We start from the raw sequence: 21,903 nt of genomic DNA, 5'->3' as shown, positions 1-21,903 counted from the left end.
AAGCTGGAACCAATGAAACTGTCTCCTGGCGTTAGGTGACAGAATATTCAATGAATCATACAGGATACAGTGATGCGTCCTGTATGAACATTTCAACACAAATCTGCAAATGCTATTAAAGACAACAGTCAAAGGCTTAAGACAAGTCTCAGTGGAGTTCTGATATACTACATCAGCATAGTCTATAATTGGAAATAATAATTGCTTCACAATTCTCAACCTGATCTGCTGTGTAAAACAATTATTGAAACGATACAGCATCCTTATATTACAATTCAGTTTTCTTATAGTATGATTGATGTGGGTTTTGTAGGAGAGTTGAGAATCAAGCCAAAAGCCCAAGTATTTAAATTCATCAACTCTGCCAAGAGCGGTGCCATCTAAAAAGTTAATTGACAAATTTGTTTGTTTAACAGTAGATCTTGTTGGGAAAAGCATACAGTATGATTTCTTTTTATTCAACAGGAGGTCATTACATTGGAACCATTTTTGAATAATATCAAAGTCTGTCTGAAGAGTGTTCTGTATCTTAGAAATATTAGAGTTAGAATTATAGATCACTGTGTCATCAGCATATAAGTGAATAGAACAGTCTGAGCAAGCTTGTGGAAGGTCATTGATAAAGACTGAAAATAGGAGAGGCCCTAACGAGGATCCTTGAGGGACACCCTTTTCCATAATGGCAAAGGAGGATAGACTACCCTGAAAAAGGACACACTGTTGCCGAAAATGTAAATAAGAGCTAAACCAAAGAAGAGCTTGTTTAGAGAGCCCAATAGCATGAAGTTTGTCTAAAAGCATGTAGTGATTAACAAGATCAAAAGCTTTGGTTAAGTCTATAAAAATCGCTCCAGTAGACATATTATCATCGAGGGATGATGATACATCATTGGTGAACTTCAATTAGGCAGTTGTGGTGGAAAATTTAGGTCTGAAACCTGATTGATGTTGAGACAAAATAGAAGACGCATTAATATAATTATATAATTGATTAAATATTAGCTTTTCGAAAACTTTTGCCACGCTACTAATAATGGAAATGGGTCTATAATTGTTAAGGTCAAATGGATCACCTCCTTTATGGATTGGGGTTACCCTGGCACATTTCCATCTTAATGGGACCTCACCAGTGGTTAAAGATTGGTTAAATAAATCAGATAGTGGATATGACAATATATCAGAGGCGACCTTGATGAACTTGGTTTCCAGACCATCTAAGTCTCTACCACTGCCTGTCTTTAGTTCAGATATAGCTCTCTGTACATCGACGGGACTAATTGTCAGTACTTAGTACTGAGGGACTCTGGCCGCCCTGCTGGACTGGTTGTGTATTGTCAATCTTATGTTTTGATGCCATGTGCCTTTGTTGTGGCCTGAATCCCACCTCCAACTTGCCACTCCCTGTTTTTTCCCGCCACTTTCTGCCCACACCTGTGCTGTTCATCAGTCTGCTTATTATCTGTATTGATTTCTCCTGTCCCTTGTTTGTCCTCACCCAATGATCTGTCTCCTTTGTTTAGACCGCCTAGTATTTAAAGTTCAGTTTATTTTCTGTTCTTTGTCTGGTTGTAACTGATTTTGGTGAGGATAACGCTGTGTCTGCCAGAGATGTATTGCTGGTCTTCTGTGAATACTCTGCCTGTTTTTGCCTGCGTTTTGGATACTCATCCTGGATCTTTTGTGTTTTTGCCTGCGTTTTGGATTCTCATCCTGGATCTTTTGTGCTTTGCCCTTTTTGGAACTTTTCGTGTTTGGACTGTATCTCTTGTGCTTTGCTCTGTTGCTGTCTGGCTGCAACAATAAAACTGAACTACGCAAGTTTCTGGTCTGCATTTGGGTCCTTGCCTGCAAGTCCTAACACTAATAATTGAAGAAGAAAAAGAGGTGGGCCTATCACAAGAGTATTGAGCCATATTTAAGATGTTGTTGGAATTAGGAGACTGGGTTTTGCAGATGGAAGCAAAATGCTGATGAAAAGCATTATCTATTGCAAGTGGATCAGAAAGAGTATCATTTTTTAATCTAATTTTAGCTGGAGCACTTGGATTAGATTTGTTAAATAACTCATTAAGATTTCTCCAAAATTTCTTGGGATTGTTGTAGTTATTTGATAGAGAACTTTTAAAATACTCAGATTTAGCATTCCTTGTTTTTGTAGTACATATGTTCCTTATATGTTTATATGTTTCCCAATCTACAAGGTCCTTAGTCGAACGATATTTGCCCCATGCCTTATCCCTTTGTTTAAATAGTGTAAGTAGTTCACCACCAATCCAGGGTAGATGTCTTCCTTTTACCCTTACTGACCTCCATGGAGCATGCTTATCAATAACTTGGAGAACATCGGTGTGAAAATAATTCCAAGCATCCTCAACAGCGGGAATTAAGTTAAGCCTGTCCCATTTAATATTCAATAGGTCTTGAATGAAATGCTCATCATTAAAGTTTTTCAATTGTCTTTAATAATTTTAGGTGGTAATCTTGGTAGTCTCATTTTCCATATGCAAGACACAATAGAGTGGTCACTAAAACAGTCAGGAAGTACTCCAGATTCAATTATCCTATCAGGGTGGGTGACCAAGATCCAGTCTAATAGGATTTTGGATCTATTATCAACGCGAGTAGGTTCTTTGACTAACTGAGTTAAGTTAAGGCTCTCAAGAAAATGTCTTTCATGAAGAGACGAACGGTCTAGCCCTGGCCATACCTTGATAAATATATGTCCTTGTGGATGGTTTGACCTCTGTAGTTTTGTTTGTTAAACCTATTACTCCAGGCATTATTCTCTACTGCCTGGAAGGTTCTAATAAAGAAATGGAATCCCAGCAGTCTTTGATTTAATTCATTATAGCGACTCTGGCATGTATATTGATAACCCAATGGAATTGACTTTGCGAATTTGGTAATTTAAACGTAGTAGTAGTTTCTCATGTTGATTGCCATGTTAAGTTGGTGCAGCTTCACATGTAGTGAGCTAGGCCTACTGTTGCAGGGTGTTTGTGTAACTTAGCTTGCTACATTTAACTGGGTGGTAGCTTAACACATCAAACATCAGAGGGCTACCGATGCCGCCACTCTCCACTTTCCTGTGGTATATGGGTGAAGTTTATCGGCTCAGTTGCGTGCGTTGCAGTGCTGGAGACGCATCCCGTCCACTTCACATGGGCTCACGCCATCCGTTGCCCAACTGAACTGTGGGTCCGTTGTGTCGCGTTGCTCCCGTCGAAAAGTGCAACTTTTGCTGCACCAAAAAATAGAAGGCACCAGCCAATCAAATGATGGTTATACTTCAAGTCATTTGCATAGCTACCGTCGGGAACACCCACTGGTATGCGTTGATGGAATGCAACTGTGTGTGGTAGCCAAAACGAAACGGAAGTTTAACACCTTGTTGTATATGTTTGAAGTTAAACACCTTCCTGTGGTATATGGGTGAAGTTAAACACCTGGTTTCTTTCAGCAAGTACAGTAAAGTACACTCACTGTACATTAACAATGAGAAGCTCTCACGTTGAAAACACCTGTAGAAGTTCTAGCTCTCACCCTATGAACACACCTGTAATGTTCTAGCTCACACCCTATGAACACACCTGTAAATGTTCTAGCTCACACCCTATGAACACACCTGTAGAAAGGGTTGGAGAGTTGCATATCAGGGCTTCAGCGTACGTATTACAGGTGAATCACTGCAGCAGCATTCTCTACCTGCCATGCCTGTATAATCTTTATCTGATGCGCCGCTGGGGTGAAATACCTGCTGCATTCCATTCCTCAGGCAGGTGAGCACACCTGAACACACCAATGATGCAGAGCCCTGACTCAGAGCCAGTGAACACACCTGTGCACACCTGAGACCAGACTGAACCAGAATGGAACCTCAGAATGGACCAGTGACAAGTCCTGCACTCCCTAGATTAAGATCCTATCAAGGAGCAGAACACAGAGATCAGAAGAAAGGCTTGGACCCCATTAACACACCTGTCCTCATACAGGCCTGAACACACACACACACACACACACACACACACCAAACCCCAAAATGCCAGTCTATGTTACATCTGAGTCCTGACAAAAAGAGCATTTCATATCCCCATGCAAAGAAAACCTCAGTGTACAATAGCATACCAGTTTAACAAAATTTATTTACATTTATTTCGTTATATTTTAATACATTTTCAGAGCATCCCATGAGTCTGCCCATTGTGGGGTTAGTCACCCCATGCCTGGTTAGCATGCGGTCCTTCTGGGTATTCTAAGTCACCCCATGCCTGGTTAGCATGTGGTCCTTCTGGGTATTCTAAGTCACCCCATGTTCAGCATGTTAAAGTTCAGCAGTTCGGCTACAAACTCCTGCTCTGGATATTAACATGGCGGGCATTAAGACACGACATTAACATGGCGGGCGTTAAGACTCCTGCTCTGGACATTAACATGGCGGGCGTTAAGACACGACATTAACATGGCGGGCGTTAAGACTCCTGCTCTGGACATTAACATGGCGGGCGTTAAGACTCCTGCTCTGGACATTAACATGGCGGGCGTTAAGACTCCTGCTGTGGGCATTAACATGGTGGGCATTAAGACTCCTGCTGTGGGCATTAACATGGTGGGCATTAAGACTCCTGCTCCTCCCCACCCCATTGGCCCCATCACAGTTCCCCATAAGCAACTCTAGTCCACTGCAGTGTGGTCAGTATGTCCAGCAGACTGTTGCCCCATAAGCAACTCTAGTCCACTGCAGTGTGGTCAGTATGTCCAGCAGACTGTTGCCCCATAAGCAACTCTAGTCCACTGCAGTGTGGTCAGTATGTCCAGCAGACTGTTGCCCCTCTCTCTTGGCCATGTAGATAAGAGGGCATGTCCAAGTTGGGGTGGATAGTTTAGTTCACATGAACTAAGACTAGTACTGGTCCAAGTTCTTTGGGCTGAATCAGGGGTTTAAACTGGTCCCGTCCCAGTGTGGCTGGATGCAGGGGACCACCGGCCCAGGGTCTGTGTTCTAGCAGGGTCTGTGTTCTCTGGGCCGGTGGTCCCCTGCTAGAACACAGACCCTGGGCAGGTAGTCCCCTGCTGGTCTGGGTTCTAGCAGGGTCTGGGTTCTAGCTGGGGACCACCGGTCCAGGGTCTGGGTTCTAGCTGGTGACGTAATCCAGTCACTGTGCCACGGTACTGGACCATGTACCATATAAAGTCATATTAGTCCCGTGTGGTGCAGCTGGACGCTGCTATGTGTTCTGGTCCAGCGTGGCTGGATGCTTCTTGTTGTTCAGTGTTGATTCAGCTACACACACACACACACACACACACACACACATTCATACTCTAGTCCCTAAGTAGCCCCAGCTACACACACACACACACACACACACACACACACACACACACACACACACACTCTCTAGTCCTTAAGTAGGCCCAGTTTCCTGAGCGCCTCCCTGCGGTCCTCTTCATTACTGAGGGGGCTGATCTGAACACTGATGCCATGGGGACGGGGCGCCGAGCTGTTGGGGGATGTGTGTGTGTGTGTGTGTGTGTGTGTGTGTGCGTGTGCGTGTGTGTGTGCGTGTGCGGCGGGAGGGCTGGGCGGGAGATGATCTGGTAAGTCCAGATCGTCCTGCTCGTCCTCATTGCCTCCCACTGGCGTCTCCGCTACCCCCTGACCACCCTCGTCAGAGCCAGAGGGCACCTGTCGAGGGGCCAGCCGCACTTGCACCGTCTTCCTCTGGGGGGCAGGAGAGAGCTTGGGGCTGGGTGTGTCTGCTGCAGGAGGCCTCAGGGAGGGCAGGGCCGGCTGAGCGGTCACCTCAGGTGTGGGCGGCCTTGCGGAGCTGGGTCCGGGCGACGACGGCGGACCGGAGGGTGGCGCCCACGACCTGCGTGACCTCGGCGAGAGGGAGTGGCCGGAGGCGGCACGGGAGTCTGGCTCGTCGCCCTTGAGCAGGCCCAGTTTGCGCAGCGCCTCCATGTGCACCTTCTGCGGGTCCATCAGAACCCGGTCAGGCGAGATGAGAGGACCGCTCACGGGGTCGGCCAACCGGTGCGGATTTAGGGCGATGTTGGAGGGCAGTTTCTTGGGCTTGGGAGCGACGGTCGGCGGGCTCTTGGCGTCGCAGTACTCCTGTGGCGGCCGCGGCAGACCCTCGGCGGTGGGAGACGACTGGGCAGGGGCGGGGTGGGCCGGGGAGGCCGGCCGGCGAATGTGGACCACGGGGACGGAGCCCGGCGCCTTCTTCATGGACGCCTTCTTCCGCAGCTTCTCCAGTTCACTGTAGGACAGCGGGCCTCTCTGGGAGGCGGGGCCAACGCTTTCCACGCCCCCTGCTCCGCCCGCCGCTCCGTTCGCTGTTTCGCTCTCGTTTGGAGGAGTCTGGGAAGGGGGGACTGCGCTCGGTGGATAAGGAGCTGGAATGTCAATTGTTGGAATAACGAGAGCTGGGATGTCTGGACTGGGAATTACTGGGATGGGATTATCAGGAGGATCTGGACTGTTGGGTGTTGCAATCTCTGGAGGTGGAATGACTATGTCTGGGAGCATAGCATCAAAGGTGACCCGGGCAGGGACATCTGGAGATGACATAACTGGAGGACGAATGTCGGATGCTGAGAAACTAGCGTCATTAGCATCCTGGGTCAAAACATCTGGAGATGGAATTACGGGAGCTGGAATATCAGACGCTGGAAAAGCGGGATTTGGGGCGTCCTCTGCCGGAACAGCTGGAGCTGGGATATCTGCCAGGTTAATGTCTGAGGGCACGGGCATCTCAGAGTCACTGTCCTCCGCTGGTTCATCCATGAAGGCCATGGGAGGCGGAATAAACTCCATGCCCCCTCCAGGAGGGGTGACCCCAGCAACCTGAGGGGCTTTGGGGGCATCCTCCACAGGTGTGGCGCTGGTGGCATCCTCACTGATACCCACTGCACTGGCACAGGCAGGGGTAGTTGTGAGGGTGGTGTCTGTGGGCACCTCTACAGGCATCTGGTGAGTAGTTGGGCCACCCGCTAGATTAGCAGAGATCAGTTGATCGGGATCACTGGTGTGTGTGCTCACAGGCCTCCCAGCTGCATCCGTGGTGCGCTCATCACCTATCAGCTCAGGTGAGTCCACGGCTTTATCCGTTGGCATTTCGAGTGCATCAGTAATCAGTTTAGTAGAGGTCACCTCCAGTCCAGCAGGCATGACTTTACTTATATCGATTTCAACTGGGTCAGCAGCAGCAGAGTGTCCACTAGTCGAGACGGCAGCTGGCACAGTAATGAGTTTATCCATGGCGACAGCCTCGGGACCGGCATGTTTAGCGACAGCCGTGCCAGTAGTGGGGGGCGTTGGCGTGGGTGTTGGCTTGTGGTCCGCAGCTGAAGACGACGGTAATCTCGAGCGCAGGAGGCTAGGGCCGTTGGCCAGGAGTAAAGGTGTGGGCACCATGTAGCTCATCGATGGCTTGTGGTTTTTACCCATCACCTGGTTGGGATCGTCATGGCATCTGGACACATCTGGAAGACAACAAAACATTCAGTAATTATTACTATAACTTAAAGAGTCCAAGGATTCTCAGCCCCTTCAGATTTGGCGAAAAAGAACTGAATAGTACTCTACAAAGCCGCCTAAGAGCCAGCTAACACAATCTGAGTGACCTTACCTCAGGGCTTATGAGTTACACCTCAGGGTTTATGAGTTACTCAGGGTCTATGAGCTACACAGAACCGAATAGTACTCTACAGAGCAGCCTATGAGCCAGCTAACACAATCTGAGTAATCTTGCCTCAGGGTTTATGAGTTACACCTCAGGATTTATGAGCTACAGAAATCTAATGTTTCAATGCCATCTTTGGATCTATTTGCCATTAAAGGTTAGCTGATCTCAAGGAGTGCTTCCTAAGCTGTGGTCTCTGTGGAGTGACAAAGCTCATCTTCTATGTTATCTTTCTTCATTTTCACACATGCTGGCGGGTCTACATGTTAGGACGTCCATGCATACTTACTGTTAAAGCAACACAATGGAGTTCTTTCACCATAAAATAACAACTCTTTTTGAAGCCACACTGACTTACAATAATGTGAGTGGAGACATTGCCAACGCACACCTAGAATGCCTGGCATTGCCAACGCACAGCTATGTAGCGTTATTGTCACAGTAAGAGCACTATGTAGCATTGTTGTCACGGTAAGACCACTATGTAGCATTGTTGTCACGGGGAAGAGAACTATGTAGCGTTATTGTCATGGTACCGTTGTTGTCACGGTAAGAACACTATGTAGCGTTGTTGTCACGGGGAAGAGAACTATGTAGCGTTGTTGTCATGGTAAGAGCACTATGTAGCGTTGTTGTCACGTAAGTATTCTACCTTTAGCAAGTATTCTACCTTTAGCAAAACAACACATTAGCCAGATAGCAGGTATTCTACCTTTAGCAAAACAACACATTAACCAGATAGTAGGTAGCAGGTGAACTTACCTTCCATCCGTGTGTGTGTAGGGAGACAGATGGTGACCTTGTCGGTGTGTGTGGGAGTTGGCGTGTGTGGGTCAAGCTCGTCATTGGAAAGGCCACTGTCCTCCTCCAACTCCAGAGACTCAATGGTCTCTTCCAGAAACATCAGACTCGCTCTCACGTCAGGCGCAAAATACATAAGACTGTCATCACTCTGCAGAGAGAAGGGGAGAGAGAGAGAGGAGAGAGAGAGAGAGGAGGGAGGGAGAGAGAGAGGGGGAGAGAGAGGGAATGAGAGAGGGAGAGAGAGAAGAGGGAATGAGAGAGGAGGAGAGAGAGAGGGGGAGAGAGAGAGAGAGAGAGGAGGGAGGGAGAGAGGGGGAGTGAGAGAGGGAGAGAGAGAGAGGGGGAGAGCGAGAGGGGGGAGAGAGAGAGAGAGAGGAGGGAGGGAGAGAGGGGGAGTGAGAGAGGGAGAGAGAGAGAGGGAGAGAGAGCGTTAGAGAGAGGAGTGAATGATTGAGGGAGAGAGAGAGGAGGGAGGGAGAGAGGGGGAGTGAGAGAGGGAGAGAGAGAGAAAGAAGAGGGAGGGAGAGGGGGAGAGAGAAGAGGGAATGAGAGAGCGTTAGAGAGAGGAGTGAATGATTGAGGGAGAGAGAGAGGAGGGAAAGACAAACAGAGGGAGCTCAATCTTTGCACCGAGGTGTTGGTCTGTTTATCAGTGAAGCTACAGACGGTGTTTGCACCGAGGTGTTGGTCTGTTTATCAGTGAAGCTACAGACGGTGTTTGCACCGAGGTGTTGGTCTGTTTATCAGTGAAGCTACAGGCGGTGTTTGCACCGAGGTGTTGGTCTGTTTATCAGTGAAGCTACAGACAGTGTTTGTGTCGGACAGTGAAGCTACAGACGGTGTTTGTGTCGGACACTGCAGATTAAGGCTAATTCACTTTGGGCTTGGACACAACAAAGCCAATGGCCGACACCCTACAGGGTAACACAATGGCTTAAGTAATGAGCCAATGTCCTGTTGATATCTCACTCCAAGCATTCAGGGCAGAGTGGGGCCTGGAGGTCTCTGAAGCTAACCAACATGGCAGGTGACCGGGCACTAAGGTATTGATTGAGGAGGGTATATTTGGGTTTTTAGGTAGAAAAGGGTGCTAGAGTATTGGTTGAGGAGGGTGTATTTGGGTTGTTAGGTGGAAAAGGGTGCTAGAGTATTGGTTGAGGAGGGTATATTTGGGTTGTTGTTTGGAAAAGGGTGCTAGAGTATTGGTTGAGGAGGGTATATTTGGGTTGTTGTTTGGAAAAGGGTGCTAGAGTATTGATGGAGGAGAGTGTATTTGGGTTGTTGGGTAGAAAAGGCCATTGGGATGTTGAATGTGGGAGGGTACAGTACATTTGTCTAGTCAGGGAATAATCACCATTGGTAAGGTTCCCCCTTCACTGTAAAAGCGTGTTGGGGGCCTTGGTGAAAGAGCTACATTAAAGCACGTAGTTGTGTAATCAGAAGTGTGGTTTGCATGATCGTGTTTCAGATCAACAACTTGGCAAAATCAGTGTGTGGCATGTCCTTGATCTGCGCTAAACAAGTGAAAGTGAGGATGGCATGCTGCAGTGGAGGAGGGTGTGGTGTGGGCAGCTCACACTGACCAGAGTGGACAGGACGATGCACGATGAAGAACATAGAGTGGACAGGATGATGCACGATGAAGAACTAGAGAGGGGTGGACGTGAAGTGGACTGGACGATGCACTTGGACAGGAATGTGAATGTGGGGTGGAACAGAGACTTTCTAATGAGACACAGCACTAAAAGAATCCTCCATAGAAATGCTTGGGGTTAGTCTGTAACGCCAATAGAATGTTGTCTACACATATCTCTCCCCTTCCTGCAATGTAAGTAACCCTTACATATGCCTTCCCATTCACTTGAATAGGAAAATAGCTGCCCGATAACTGCCCAAAGTGCGTTACCAAGATGGCCGCCGATAACTGCCCAAAGTGCGTTACCAAGATGGACGCCGATAACTGCCCAAAGTGCGTTACCAAGATGGCCGCCGATAACTGCCCAAAGTGCGTTACCAAGATGGCCGCCGATAACTGCCCAAAGTGCGTTACCAAGATGGCCGGATGGAACTTGCCTATAAGGACTGTGACTGAAATGGCCAAAGGAACTGGGTTGTAGGTCACTGGGTGACAGGTACAGGGAGAGGTGCTGATGTTTGAAACAGCTTTGAGTCATGAAGCAACTGTTTTAATGAGTCACTTAGGTAATAGTGAGCTCTTTGTTAGTTTGAGGTGACACACACCCCTGTGCACAAACTCTCTCTCTCTCACACACACTCTCTCTCTCTCTCTCTCTCTCTCTCTCTCTCTCTCTCTCTCTCTCTCTCTCTCTCTCTCTCTCTCTCTCACACTCACACTCTCTCTCTCTCTCTCACACACACACACACACACTCTCTCTCTCTCTCTCTCTCACTCACACACACACACACACACACACTCTCATTCTCTCTCCACTCACATGATTAGAGTCCATGCTGATTACACTGTCATAGCTCCCAGCGCTGTCCTTTGAGATGACCGTTTCCATGGCAACACCACCTGGCCAGGTGTCACTCTTAGACATGGCCCAGAATGGGAGCCGTGATTGGTGGAATCCTACAGACGACCAATCAGGAGGCAGGGCCCACAGCACAGGGCCAATCAGGAGGCAGCACAGGGACAATCAGTTGACAAGACCTGGAAGACATGTAATTCAGAGGTGTACAATGGAAATGCTGCAGACGAGATGTACTCATGCACTAGGTCTGTGACACTACTGCAAATCAAGCCAAAGAGAGGGAGTGGATGTGATGATAGAACACAGCATCAGAAACAAGGAAGAGAAAACATCAACACCTGCTTCCTTAAAAAGACTCAGAACACAGCATCAGAAACAAGGAAGAGAAAACATCAACACCTGCTTCCTTAAAAAGACTCAGAACACAGCATCAGAAACAAGGAAGAGAAAACATCAACACCTGCTTCCTTAAAAAGATGCTACTTACAACATCATTGAACACTGAACTTTAACAGAGTAACAGCAAAATCACAGATTTCTTTCTATATCTTGTGCTGAGATGTTCTGAACAGCGCCATATTTGATGTGTATGGTCACGCTGAAGGCCTCTGGGGGCATGCCAAGTTCCATGACATTCTGTCCATGGGGGGCCATGAAATAGATGAAATGGTACGAGTACATCTAGTGACTGTGCACCCAGTACATCTAGTGACTGTGCACCCATCGGCTTGTAGATGGTGGTGTTGAGTGTTAGGGAAGGGTTGCTGGTAGGGAATGGTGACACTCACACAGTACTCTCACACACACACACACACACACACACACACTTACATACACATGAAAAGAGACAAATTGATAGTTGTGAATTATTTGCTATTTTGAGAACCGCATGTTTGATGATGTTGATTTGTATGGTAAAAAAAAGTGATGTTAATTTTTATGTAACTCCATTGCCGAGCACTTTTTTGCTTTAAAATCATATAAAGATTTAATTTCACCAAGCAGTAAGTGATTTGCTAATTTAATTTCAGTAATTGTTGAGTGGCACCAACAAATCTAGTGGGAGAGTAACTCTGTTACCGCGTGATCTTCCCCTGTTGTCTCTGTGTGTGTCGGGAGCCTTAAAGCGATGGTTCAGAGTTATTTCACCCTAGGGTCCTTTGCACCATGACCCCGAGCCAAACACCCTCCCAGAACCTGTTACTATCTGCTACTACACCGCTGCGTCTACGTTACTTCCGTGATTTGGGAAAAGCCCGTAAAAGTCCTGGCAGGAAGCGATTACATCAACGTTTTTTGGTATATCCAGTTTTTAATATATTTTTTTCCGAAGTGTTTACAACTTAGTGTTAACTAATAATTGTTGCAAACTGGTACTACGAACAAAATATTAGTGCATTCCTGGATCTACATCCTTATGCATGCTTCCTGCCAGGACTTTTACAGGCTTTTCCCAAATCACGGAAGTAACGTAGATGCAGCGGTAGATAGTAGCAGATAGTAGCATCCATCAGGCAAGTGTTATTTAAATAAACTCCTGGTGTACTTTTCAATGCCTCGTTTATGGGTAAAGAACATCCTGTTTTGTAAGTTTTGTACCATTCAGGGCATTATTAGTGGGGTCATTTACGAGCTCCTAAGTTGGTTCCATTACGTCTGCAGAAAGTCATTAGTTTCTGACAGCGCTACTCGACCAGGGTTGGACCAAGGGAGAACAGGTTCTGGGAGGGTGTTTGGCTCGGGGTCATGGTGCAAAGGACCCTAGGGTGAAATTACTCCGAACCATCGCTTTAAGAGCACCCCCCACACCCCCCTGGCTCTCACCTCCCGAACAACCCCCCCCCGGCTCTCACCTCCAGAGCAATCCACCCCCCCCCCCAGCTCTCACCTCCAGAGCTAAATCTTCTGCTGGACCGCCCTGTACTGCCCTGTGTTCATGGGGACTGCCAGCTCAGGATTAAACCCATGGGCACCCAGCCAGCTTTCACTTAATCCATACACACACACACTCAAACAGGCACACACACACACACACTTAACCACACACTAGCTAACAGGCACACACACACACACACACACACCACATACACTCAAATAGGCACACACACACACTTAACCACACACTAGCTAACAGGCACACTTACACACACTCATACATACACACACACACACACACACACACACTCAGTAATTAACAATAACACTGTCACACACAACATGTACACTCACTCTCACATACACACAGTGGGCAGCCGTGGCCTACTGGTTAGCACTTCGGACCTGTAACCGGAGGGTTGCCGGTTTGAACCCCGACCAGTAGGCGCGGCTGAAGTGCCCTTGAGCAAGGCACCTAACCCCTCACTGCTCCACGAGCGCCGCGGTTGATGCAGGCAGCTCACTGCGCCGGGATTAGTGTGTGCTTCACCTCACTGTGTGTTCACTGTGTGCTGTGTGTGTTTCACTAATTCACGGATTGGGATAAATGCAGAGACCAAATTTCCCTCATGGGATCAAAAGAGTATATATACTTATACTTATACTTATACACTCAATGATGGTGTACTCTCTAACACACACACACACACACATCACCAAAGGCACACTCCCACACAGGTAGACTCCCTAACACTAACAAACAAACACACACACACACACACACACAATCACCAAAGGCACTTTTCCATACAGGTAGACTCCCTAACATTAATACAAACACACACATCACCAAAGGCACTTTTCCATACAGGTAGACTCCCTAGCAACACACACACACACACACACACACACATCACCAAAGGAACACTCCCTTACAGGTACACTCATGAACAGGTCAGCCCATGTTCTGCTGGAGTGTAATCAGCCCATGTTCTACTGGAGTGTAAACAGCCCATGTTCTACTGGAGTGTAATCAGCCCATGTTCTACTGGAGTACAGGCAGCCCATGTTCTACTGGAGTGTAGACAGCCCATGTTCTACTGGAGTGTAAACAGCCCATGTTCTACTGGAGTACAGACAGCCCATGTTCTACTGGAGTGTAAACAGCCCATGTTCTACTGGAGTACAGACAGCCCATGTTCTACTGGAGTGTAAACAGCCCATGTTCCACTGACTAACGCAACCTGAAGCCACAGACCCCAGACCTGATGTGGCCCTGATGTGGCCCTGATGAATGCCAACTATCGGCTATCTGACTCCAAGACAAAGCTCATCTGCTCATCTCAGCTCAAAGATGCACACCATTCACACAACGCCAGACACAAAGACACACACACTCACACTCCACCCAGCACACACACACCCATACATGATCACAAAGCACCACTATCACAGCTACTGGTGTCAGTGGAAAGTTCTGCTAATGACTGAAACTGCAATCTAACAAAGCGGATCGCACAGACACACCCTGCAAGCTTTAATAGCTTTGTTTCAAACAGGCCTAACACTTTATCACAGAACTGTATTGGTTAGTTCCACACACACCTGTGACTGGTGGTGGTTGTACTGAGGACTGTCCCCTCAGTGTAAAGCGCTTGGGGTGCCTAAGGTGGTTAAGTGTGCTGTATGAAGGTCATGTGTTGCTGTTGTTGTTGTTGCCGTCAGTAGTGAGCTATGCTAATTACTGCATTGTCACAAAGTGACACGCTCAACATTGCTCATCCTGTCCATCACCAAGGCCGTGCCTCTCTCACAAATAACCATCCTGTTTCTGCACCAGCGCTGAAGAGGTTAGATAGGCCCAGGCACGGGCAATACAGCACAGTCCACACAGACACAACATCCTGGTGCAGCACAGCACCGTGCACACACTGTGTGCAGAACGAATCCCCAGAGGTCTCCTCCGGCCTTAACCCACACACTCAGGCCTTAACCCACACACTCAGGCCTTAACCCACACACTCAGGCCTTAACCCACACACTCAGGGAAGACTCTATGCCTTACACTTGCAATAGCCATTAACTCAGCTGAGCCAAGAACTCCATCGGCAGCCATAACGTCTGGGGCCTGGCCCGCATGCGGTCCAGAGTAGGTCAGATCCGTCTGGGGCCTGGCCCGCATATGGTCTGGAGTCGGGTTCCTCCATGTGGAACCTGCTGGGCGAGTGTGGAGAGTCCTCGCCAGGAACACTGTGGATCCGCTGTGGAATGCTGTTTTTCCAGTTTCACTCCAACTTTCCCCTTTGCTTTGCTGATCACTCCCACCCTCCCAGCTCAACGCAATTTAAGCTAATGCAAGACAACTCAATTTAACTCAATTCAAGTTAATTCAACTCAACTCAATTCCAGCTAATTCAACTCAATTCAATTAAACTCAACTCAACTAAATTCAACTCAATTCAATTCAACTCAATTCAATTCAACTCAATTCAAGCTCATTCAGCTGAGTCGCTGTGTCAGCATTGCTGTTTGGATATCGTCATGGTAATACATCAATCAAAATTGAACTCTAGTATGTTATGTAATGTAATTTTTCTGTTAAAATCTCTCATATCAGATCACATGACACAGGTGGTGTTAGTGGTCACATGACACAGGTGGTGTTAGTGGTCACATGACACAGGGACAAAGAGACCAAACCCTGGGGAATGGAAATGGAGGGGGCTGAACAGGTGTGTGTGTGACCCCCCCCTCCCCCCACCACCACCACCAGGAATGAGTGATCACGTGGGGTGTAGAACAGGTGGGGGGGGGGCATGAGCTTGGGCTCTGAGGCCTCAGCAGCAGCTAGGAGAGGAATGCGGCCTCCCCATGCCAGCCTCCTCCCCATGCCAGCCTCCTCCCAATGCCATGCCAGCCTCCATCCCATGCCAGCCTCCATCCCATGTTAATTATTTACAGTATATAAACACTGAGGTGCAGCCAAGCACAGCCAAGCACAGCACGGCACAGCAATACTGCACAGCACACCGCATGGCACGGCACTGCACGGCAAGGCACAGCTATCGGCACGGCACGGCACAGCACAGCAAAGCGCGGCCGAGGGAAACAGGAACTCTGGCTGACTGGCACCGGGCAGCGCAGTCCGAGCCTCAATGAGCTTTAATTACTGACTGCAGCTCCAACCATACAGCCTGCAGCTCCAACCACACAGCCTGCAGCTCCAACCATACAGCCTGCAGCTCTAACCACACAGCCTGCAGCCTGCAGCTCTAACCACACAGCCTGCAGACTGCAGCTCCAACCATACAGACTGCAGCTCTAACCATACAGCCTGCAGCTCCAACCATACAGCCTGCAGCTCTAACCACACAGCCTGCAGCTCTAACCACACAGCCTACAGCCTGCAGCTCCAACCATACAGCCTGCAGCCTGCAGCTCCAACCACACAGCCTGCAGCACCAACCACACAGCCTGCAGCTCCAACCACACAGCCTGCAGCTCCAACCACACAGCCTGCAGCCTGCAGCTCTAACCACACAGCCTGCAGCTCTAACCACACAGCCTGCTGGGCTCACAGCAGCAACACGGATAGTAATCAGAGCAGATAGATCAGGTGCACACACACCACACACACGGACACACGGACACACACACACACACACAAACACACGCACGCGCACGCACGCACACCACACACACACACACACGCATGCACGTACGCACACACACATACTTACAACTTCAACACAACTTCACCTCGAAGGTCAGTGCCACGTATGTAAAGACTTTCAGTTATCTAGCTGTATGGCCTCCCCACAGCACATATGAGGAAATACTGCCTGAATATTGAAGAGTCATGAATTGAAACATATTCAGTAAATTATACTGCCTGGATGTAACACTGAAAAGAGTCATGAATTGAAACATATTCAGTAAATTCCCGTCTGTATGTTAAAAATGTGTACAATCAGGTGTTGCAACATCTTACAAGTCAAGCGCGTGTAATGATTTAAAAGTCATGTGGTCCGAAGGCAAACAGCAAATATTGGGAAAGAGGCCCACTGTGCCACTGTGTGTGTATGTGTTTGTGTGTGTGTGTGTGTGTGTGCTTAGAAGCTAGGCATAACTATCTGTGAATGTGTGAGACAGTATGAACATGACAGACAAGTACATGTCTTGCTTGTGGCTTTAAGTGTCTGTGTGTATGTGTGTGTGTGTGTGTGTGTCTGTGTGTTTGCCTGTGCTTGGAAGCTAGGCATGAGTATTTGTGAATGTGTGAGACAGTATGAACATGACAGACAAGTACATTGTGGCTTTAAGTGTGTTTGTGTGTGTGTGTGTATGTGCTTCCCTGCTCATTGGAACGTGCTTCCACTGATCTGTGTGTGTGTGTGTGTGTGTGTGTGTGTGTGCTTCCCTGCTCATAGGAACGTGCTTCATCTGATCTGTGTGTGTGTGTGTGTGCTTCCCTGCTCATAGGAACGTGCTTCATCTGATCTGTGTGTGTCTGTGTGCGTAAATGTCTATTCATTTTGGTGGAGCACCTGCGCACGCACACACGCTCGCACGCACACACACACACACACACACACACACTGGGAGATTGGCATGTGTTGTGACGGCATTGTCTGTTCCAGGCTTGTGTCGGGCGTCTCCTTCAGGTATGTGAGTCAGGCACCATCCCTCTATCCAGTCACATAGGAATGACAAACATCTGGGGAGCACGCTGTGCTAACTGAGCTTTTAAAACTGGTTATATCTGAACCATCCCAGCGTCACTCACACACACACACGCTCGCAGATCCAATATTGAGCACTGAACAAATACAGTTGCTGAAACTGCTCCATGCCTCTAAACCTAATAGTGTTTTAGGGATGCAAATTATGCAAATATCCCAGAATGAATGCCTTGATATCATCCCTACATTAGTGCTATTACACATTCCAATCTCTGAAAGAAAGAGACGTCATCTTTTTAGCAAACATTGCTGACATATCACCTGACAACAGACTTTATACAAAAGTTTACATTCCCAAAGGATTGTCTTTAAAAAGCATATCTAAAGAACGAGCGACGGGAGAAACACATCAATATTGCTCCAACAAATGACACATCAATTATCCAATCACCAAACTAACTACACAGAACTATTAAAAGTCCTCTAAAATGACCTCGGAACAACTGCGAAGAGAGCTAAGGCCACTATTTACTGTAAACAGTACATAGGAAGACTCAAACGAGAGATAGGTCGCGAGGCAGGGAATTTCGCGCGCCTGCAAGCCTCATCGGTGTGTGCAACTTACCACTTTCTCGCGGATCCGCACTACTTTTCCCGCTCTGTTCATCTGTCGAGAAACTGCGATGAAACTGAAGACATTCTGTTGCGTATTTCCTCTGTTCATCCGATGCAAATGAAAGTCTCCCTTCTCCAGGGAACGCACCGACGATCTATTCCCAGGTAAACGCAGTGTAGCTCTGTAGCCAATCCGGAGTCTTCGTCACACCCTATCCCCCCGGAGGACCAATGAGCGCTTACTGTTCCACTTGCTGTCCCGTCAGATACCATTACAGGTGGTTGGCACAAGTTGTAGAGAACAGACAATCTGTCAAACAAATCAAACAGGTTCGGGTGTGACTTCATGCCGATTACATCTATTATCCATCTCAATTGCCTTTGCTAGGGGAAAAAACGTCGTTGGAATTCAGTCCTTCGAAGGCTTGGGAAATATTTAGTCTGGTTGGCTATTAGTCTGGGGTAAATTCCCGTCTGTATGTTAAAAATGTGTACAATCAGGTGTTGCAACATCTTACAAGTCAAGCGCGTGTAATGATTTAAAAGTCATGTGGTCCGAAGGCAAACAGCAAATATTGGGAAAGAGGCCCACTGTGCCACTGTGTGTGTGTGTGTGTGTGTGTTTGTGTGTGTGTTTGTATGTGTGTGTGTGTGTGTGTGCTTAGAAGCTAGGCATAACTATCTGTGAATGTGTGAGACAGTATGAACATGACAGACAAGTACATGTCTTGCTTGTGGCTTTAAGTGTCTGTGTGTATGTGTGTGTGTGTGTGTGTCTGTGTGTTTGCCTGTGCTTGGAAGCTAGGCATGAGTATTTGTGAATGTGTGAGACAGTATGAACATGACGGACAAGTACATTGTGGCTTTAAGTGTGTTTGTGTGTGTGTGTATGTGCTTCCCTGCTCATTGGAACGTGCTTCCACTGATCTGTGTGTGTGTGTGTGTGTGTGTGTGTGTGTGCTTCCCTGCTCATAGGAACGTGCTTCATCTGATCTGTGTGTGTGTGTGTGTGTGTGTGTGTGTGTGTGTGCTTCCCTGCTCATAGGAACGTGCTTCATCTGATCTGTGTGTGTCTGTGTGCGTAAATGTCTATTCATTTTGGTAGAGCACCTGCGCACGCACGCACGCACGCACACACACACACACACTGGGAGATTGGCATGTGTTGTGACGGCATTGTCTGTTCCAGGCTTGTGTCGGGCGTCTCCTTCAGGTATGTGAGTCAGGCACCATCCCTCTATCCAGTCACATAGGAAGGACAAACATCTGGGGAGCACGCTGTGCTAACTGAGCTTTTAAAACTGGTTATATCTGAACCATCCCAGCGTCACTCACACACACACACACGCTCGCAGATCCAATATTGAGCACTGAACAAATACAGTTGCTGAAACTGCTCCATGCCTCTAAACCTAATAGTATTTTAGGGATGCAAATTATGCAAATATCCCAGAATTAATGCCTTGATATCATCCCTACATTAGTGCTATTACACATTCCAATCTCTGAAAGAAAGAGGCGTCATCTTTTTAGCAAACATTGCTGACATATCACCTGACAACAGACTTTATACAAAAGTTTAAATTCCCAAAGGATTGTCTTTAAAAAGCATATCTAAAGAACGAGCGACGGGAGAAACACATCAATATTGCTCCAACAAATGACACATCAATTATCCAATCACCAAACTAACTACACAGAACTATTAAAAGTCCGCACTACTTTTCCCGCTCTGTTCATCTGTCGAGAAACTGCGATGAAACTGAAGACATTCTGTTGCGTATTTCCTCTGTTCATCCGATGCAAATTAAAGTCTCCCTTCTCCAGGGAACGCACCGACGATCAATTCCCAGGTAAACGCAGTGTAGCTCTGTAGCCAATCCGGAGTCTTCGTCACACCCTATCCCCCCGGAGGACCAATGAGCGCTTACTGTTCCACTTGCTGTCCCGTCAGATACCATTAATGATGTTTTATAAACAAAGTTCGGGTGGAGCCTTCGGGATGATTGACAGCAATTAACTCACCCACTGCCGCCGCAGGGTAGGCCTATTTAAGCCGACCTCCTTTTCCATACGTCACACGCTCCGACTTTCGCGAAATCATTCAGTCTGCGTATTGTTTGCATTGACAAGACAGCTCTCATGGAACTGGAAATCCACGCCTCTTCCAGCGATCTGGAGGACAACTTCGTCCCGCCAACACCCGACACCCAGGGCCCTCCGCCGGGCGAAAAATAATCTTATTCGTTCCCCTCGCCGCTAGCGTAGGGAATCCAGGACACAGGGTCGCAGAAGGTGCTCCTCTCCTGCCCCCGTGCGGGGCAGCATTTCCCGCTCAGCAGCCTCAACTCGCGGCAGCACCAGGACCCAGCGCCAGCAAGGCGTTGACCCTACCCACTGGACAGTGGCTCGCATCCGCAGCACTCTCCATTCCCGCGGCATCGCGTTCCATAGGTCGGATAGGACGTTTCATCTCCTCCGCCTTCTAACGCAGTCGGATAACCCGGTCTTTTCGCCCTCCCGCTCCCTCACTTTGTTTTCCTCCCCAGACCAGGAAGCAAGCTGCTCCTTCTGGCATCCCGACGCGGTTCCTTCCGCCGGCCATTCAGCCGGACGAAGCACACACCACCAGCCACCTCGCGAACCGGGCACGCCGACAGCACTTTCCGGCACCACACGCTTCAGAGCGTATCATTCCGCTGCTTCAGCCACAGCCACTGCCACGTCAGCGGCTCAGGCCCATTCCCTCCGCATCTCCGCCGTATTTCCGGGTCCAACCCCACTTCTCCAGACGGCCCCGGTAGCGACAGCGTCGCTACTCCCCCCACCCCTTCTTTCCCTCCCCCATCCACCTCCCCTAGCCAGGACTCGGTCCAGGCCTGCCCCACCTCCAGTCGTTCCGACGACTGCTCCCTCCCTCCCCCCTCTCCCCCCTCCCCTTTCCATTCCGGGAGCCACGTCTGTACAGCACGCCTCAACTCACGAAGCGTCAGCTCGAAGAGTCACCTCACTAGCTCCCCATCTCTCTTACGAGTTAGCGAGCACCTGGTCTCAGCCGGCGCCGATAGCGACAGCGTCGCTACTCCCCCCTAACCCTCTTTCCTTCCCCGTCCCACTTCCCGCGACCCTGTCCCAGTTTGCTCCCCTTCCGGTCGCGTCAGCGACCGCTCCCTCCCTCCCCCCTTTTCTCCCTTCCCATCTCTTCCCCGGCTCCGCGCTGGACTCAGCGAGTGCTTCGGACCACGACGTCCCGTTCCGGCAGCAAAACTATTCTTTAGCCACAGCACAGGCCCTGCCACCGCCTCCTCACGCTGCAGCATTCGAACCACCACCCGTCACAGCGTCCACCAGGAACCTCATCTTGTCAGGTGCAGACGTAGACCTTTCTACCATTCTTCCCTCCCTTCCTATTCCCTCTCATAACCGGGATCTAGTTTGCGGCGAACTGTTTTTTTCTCTAAAAAATTCTGGCCCAGCATCAAAAACCCCGTCATTTCCCGAGTTCACCGTAGCTTTTACCAACTACACGGAAGTCATCTGTTTCGCGTTCCCCAGCCGACGCAAAGAGCTGAACGACTACCTGGCCATCATCGCCGGTCTAGCCGTATCCTACGGGGGAGCTCATTTCTACACCGGCTGTTTTCAGCTAAATGCGCTGCCAGAGTCGGCCTCTGGAACCAAAACCCCTACTGGGGCGCGCTCCAGTGGAGCTCCATAACCGCGTTTTTCTAGGACTTAAGC

The 21,903-nt window shown here is 48.6% G+C and overlaps 1 protein-coding gene and 1 long non-coding RNA gene across 4 annotated transcripts; both read right to left on the bottom strand.

Moving 5' to 3' along the window:
* Window positions 1-4,122: 4,122 nt before the first annotated feature.
* Window positions 4,123-4,944, bottom strand: LOC121713140. Its single transcript, XR_006032744.1, has 2 exons — window positions 4,451-4,944; window positions 4,123-4,417 (listed from the first exon to the last, which is right to left on the bottom strand). It is a non-coding gene; the product is annotated as an uncharacterized LOC121713140 (long non-coding RNA).
* A 127-nt stretch (window positions 4,945-5,071) lies between these two features.
* LOC121713127 (specifically androgen-regulated gene protein) lies at window positions 5,072-18,347 on the bottom strand. Of its 3 annotated transcripts, none has more exons than XM_042097486.1 (5): window positions 18,173-18,347; window positions 10,952-11,169; window positions 8,454-8,643; window positions 5,569-7,491; window positions 5,072-5,538 (listed from the first exon to the last, which is right to left on the bottom strand). In XM_042097486.1, exons 2-5 carry the CDS (start codon window positions 11,054-11,056, stop codon window positions 5,399-5,401), a joined length of 2,358 nt encoding a protein of 785 aa, XP_041953420.1. In that variant the 5' UTR covers window positions 11,057-11,169; window positions 18,173-18,347; the 3' UTR covers window positions 5,072-5,398. The 3 variants fall into 3 exon arrangements, with proteins under 3 accessions (XP_041953420.1, XP_041953421.1, XP_041953419.1); XM_042097487.1 differs by having other exon boundaries at window positions 5,072-5,819; window positions 5,850-7,491; XM_042097485.1 differs by having other exon boundaries at window positions 5,072-7,491.
* Between the last annotated feature and the right edge of the window lie 3,556 nt (window positions 18,348-21,903).

Source organism: Alosa sapidissima, chromosome 7, assembly GCF_018492685.1.
Source record: "Alosa sapidissima isolate fAloSap1 chromosome 7, fAloSap1.pri, whole genome shotgun sequence".
NCBI classification, from domain to species: Eukaryota; Metazoa; Chordata; class Actinopteri; order Clupeiformes; family Clupeidae; genus Alosa; species Alosa sapidissima.
This window is presented reverse-complemented; position numbering and strand designations above follow the sequence as displayed.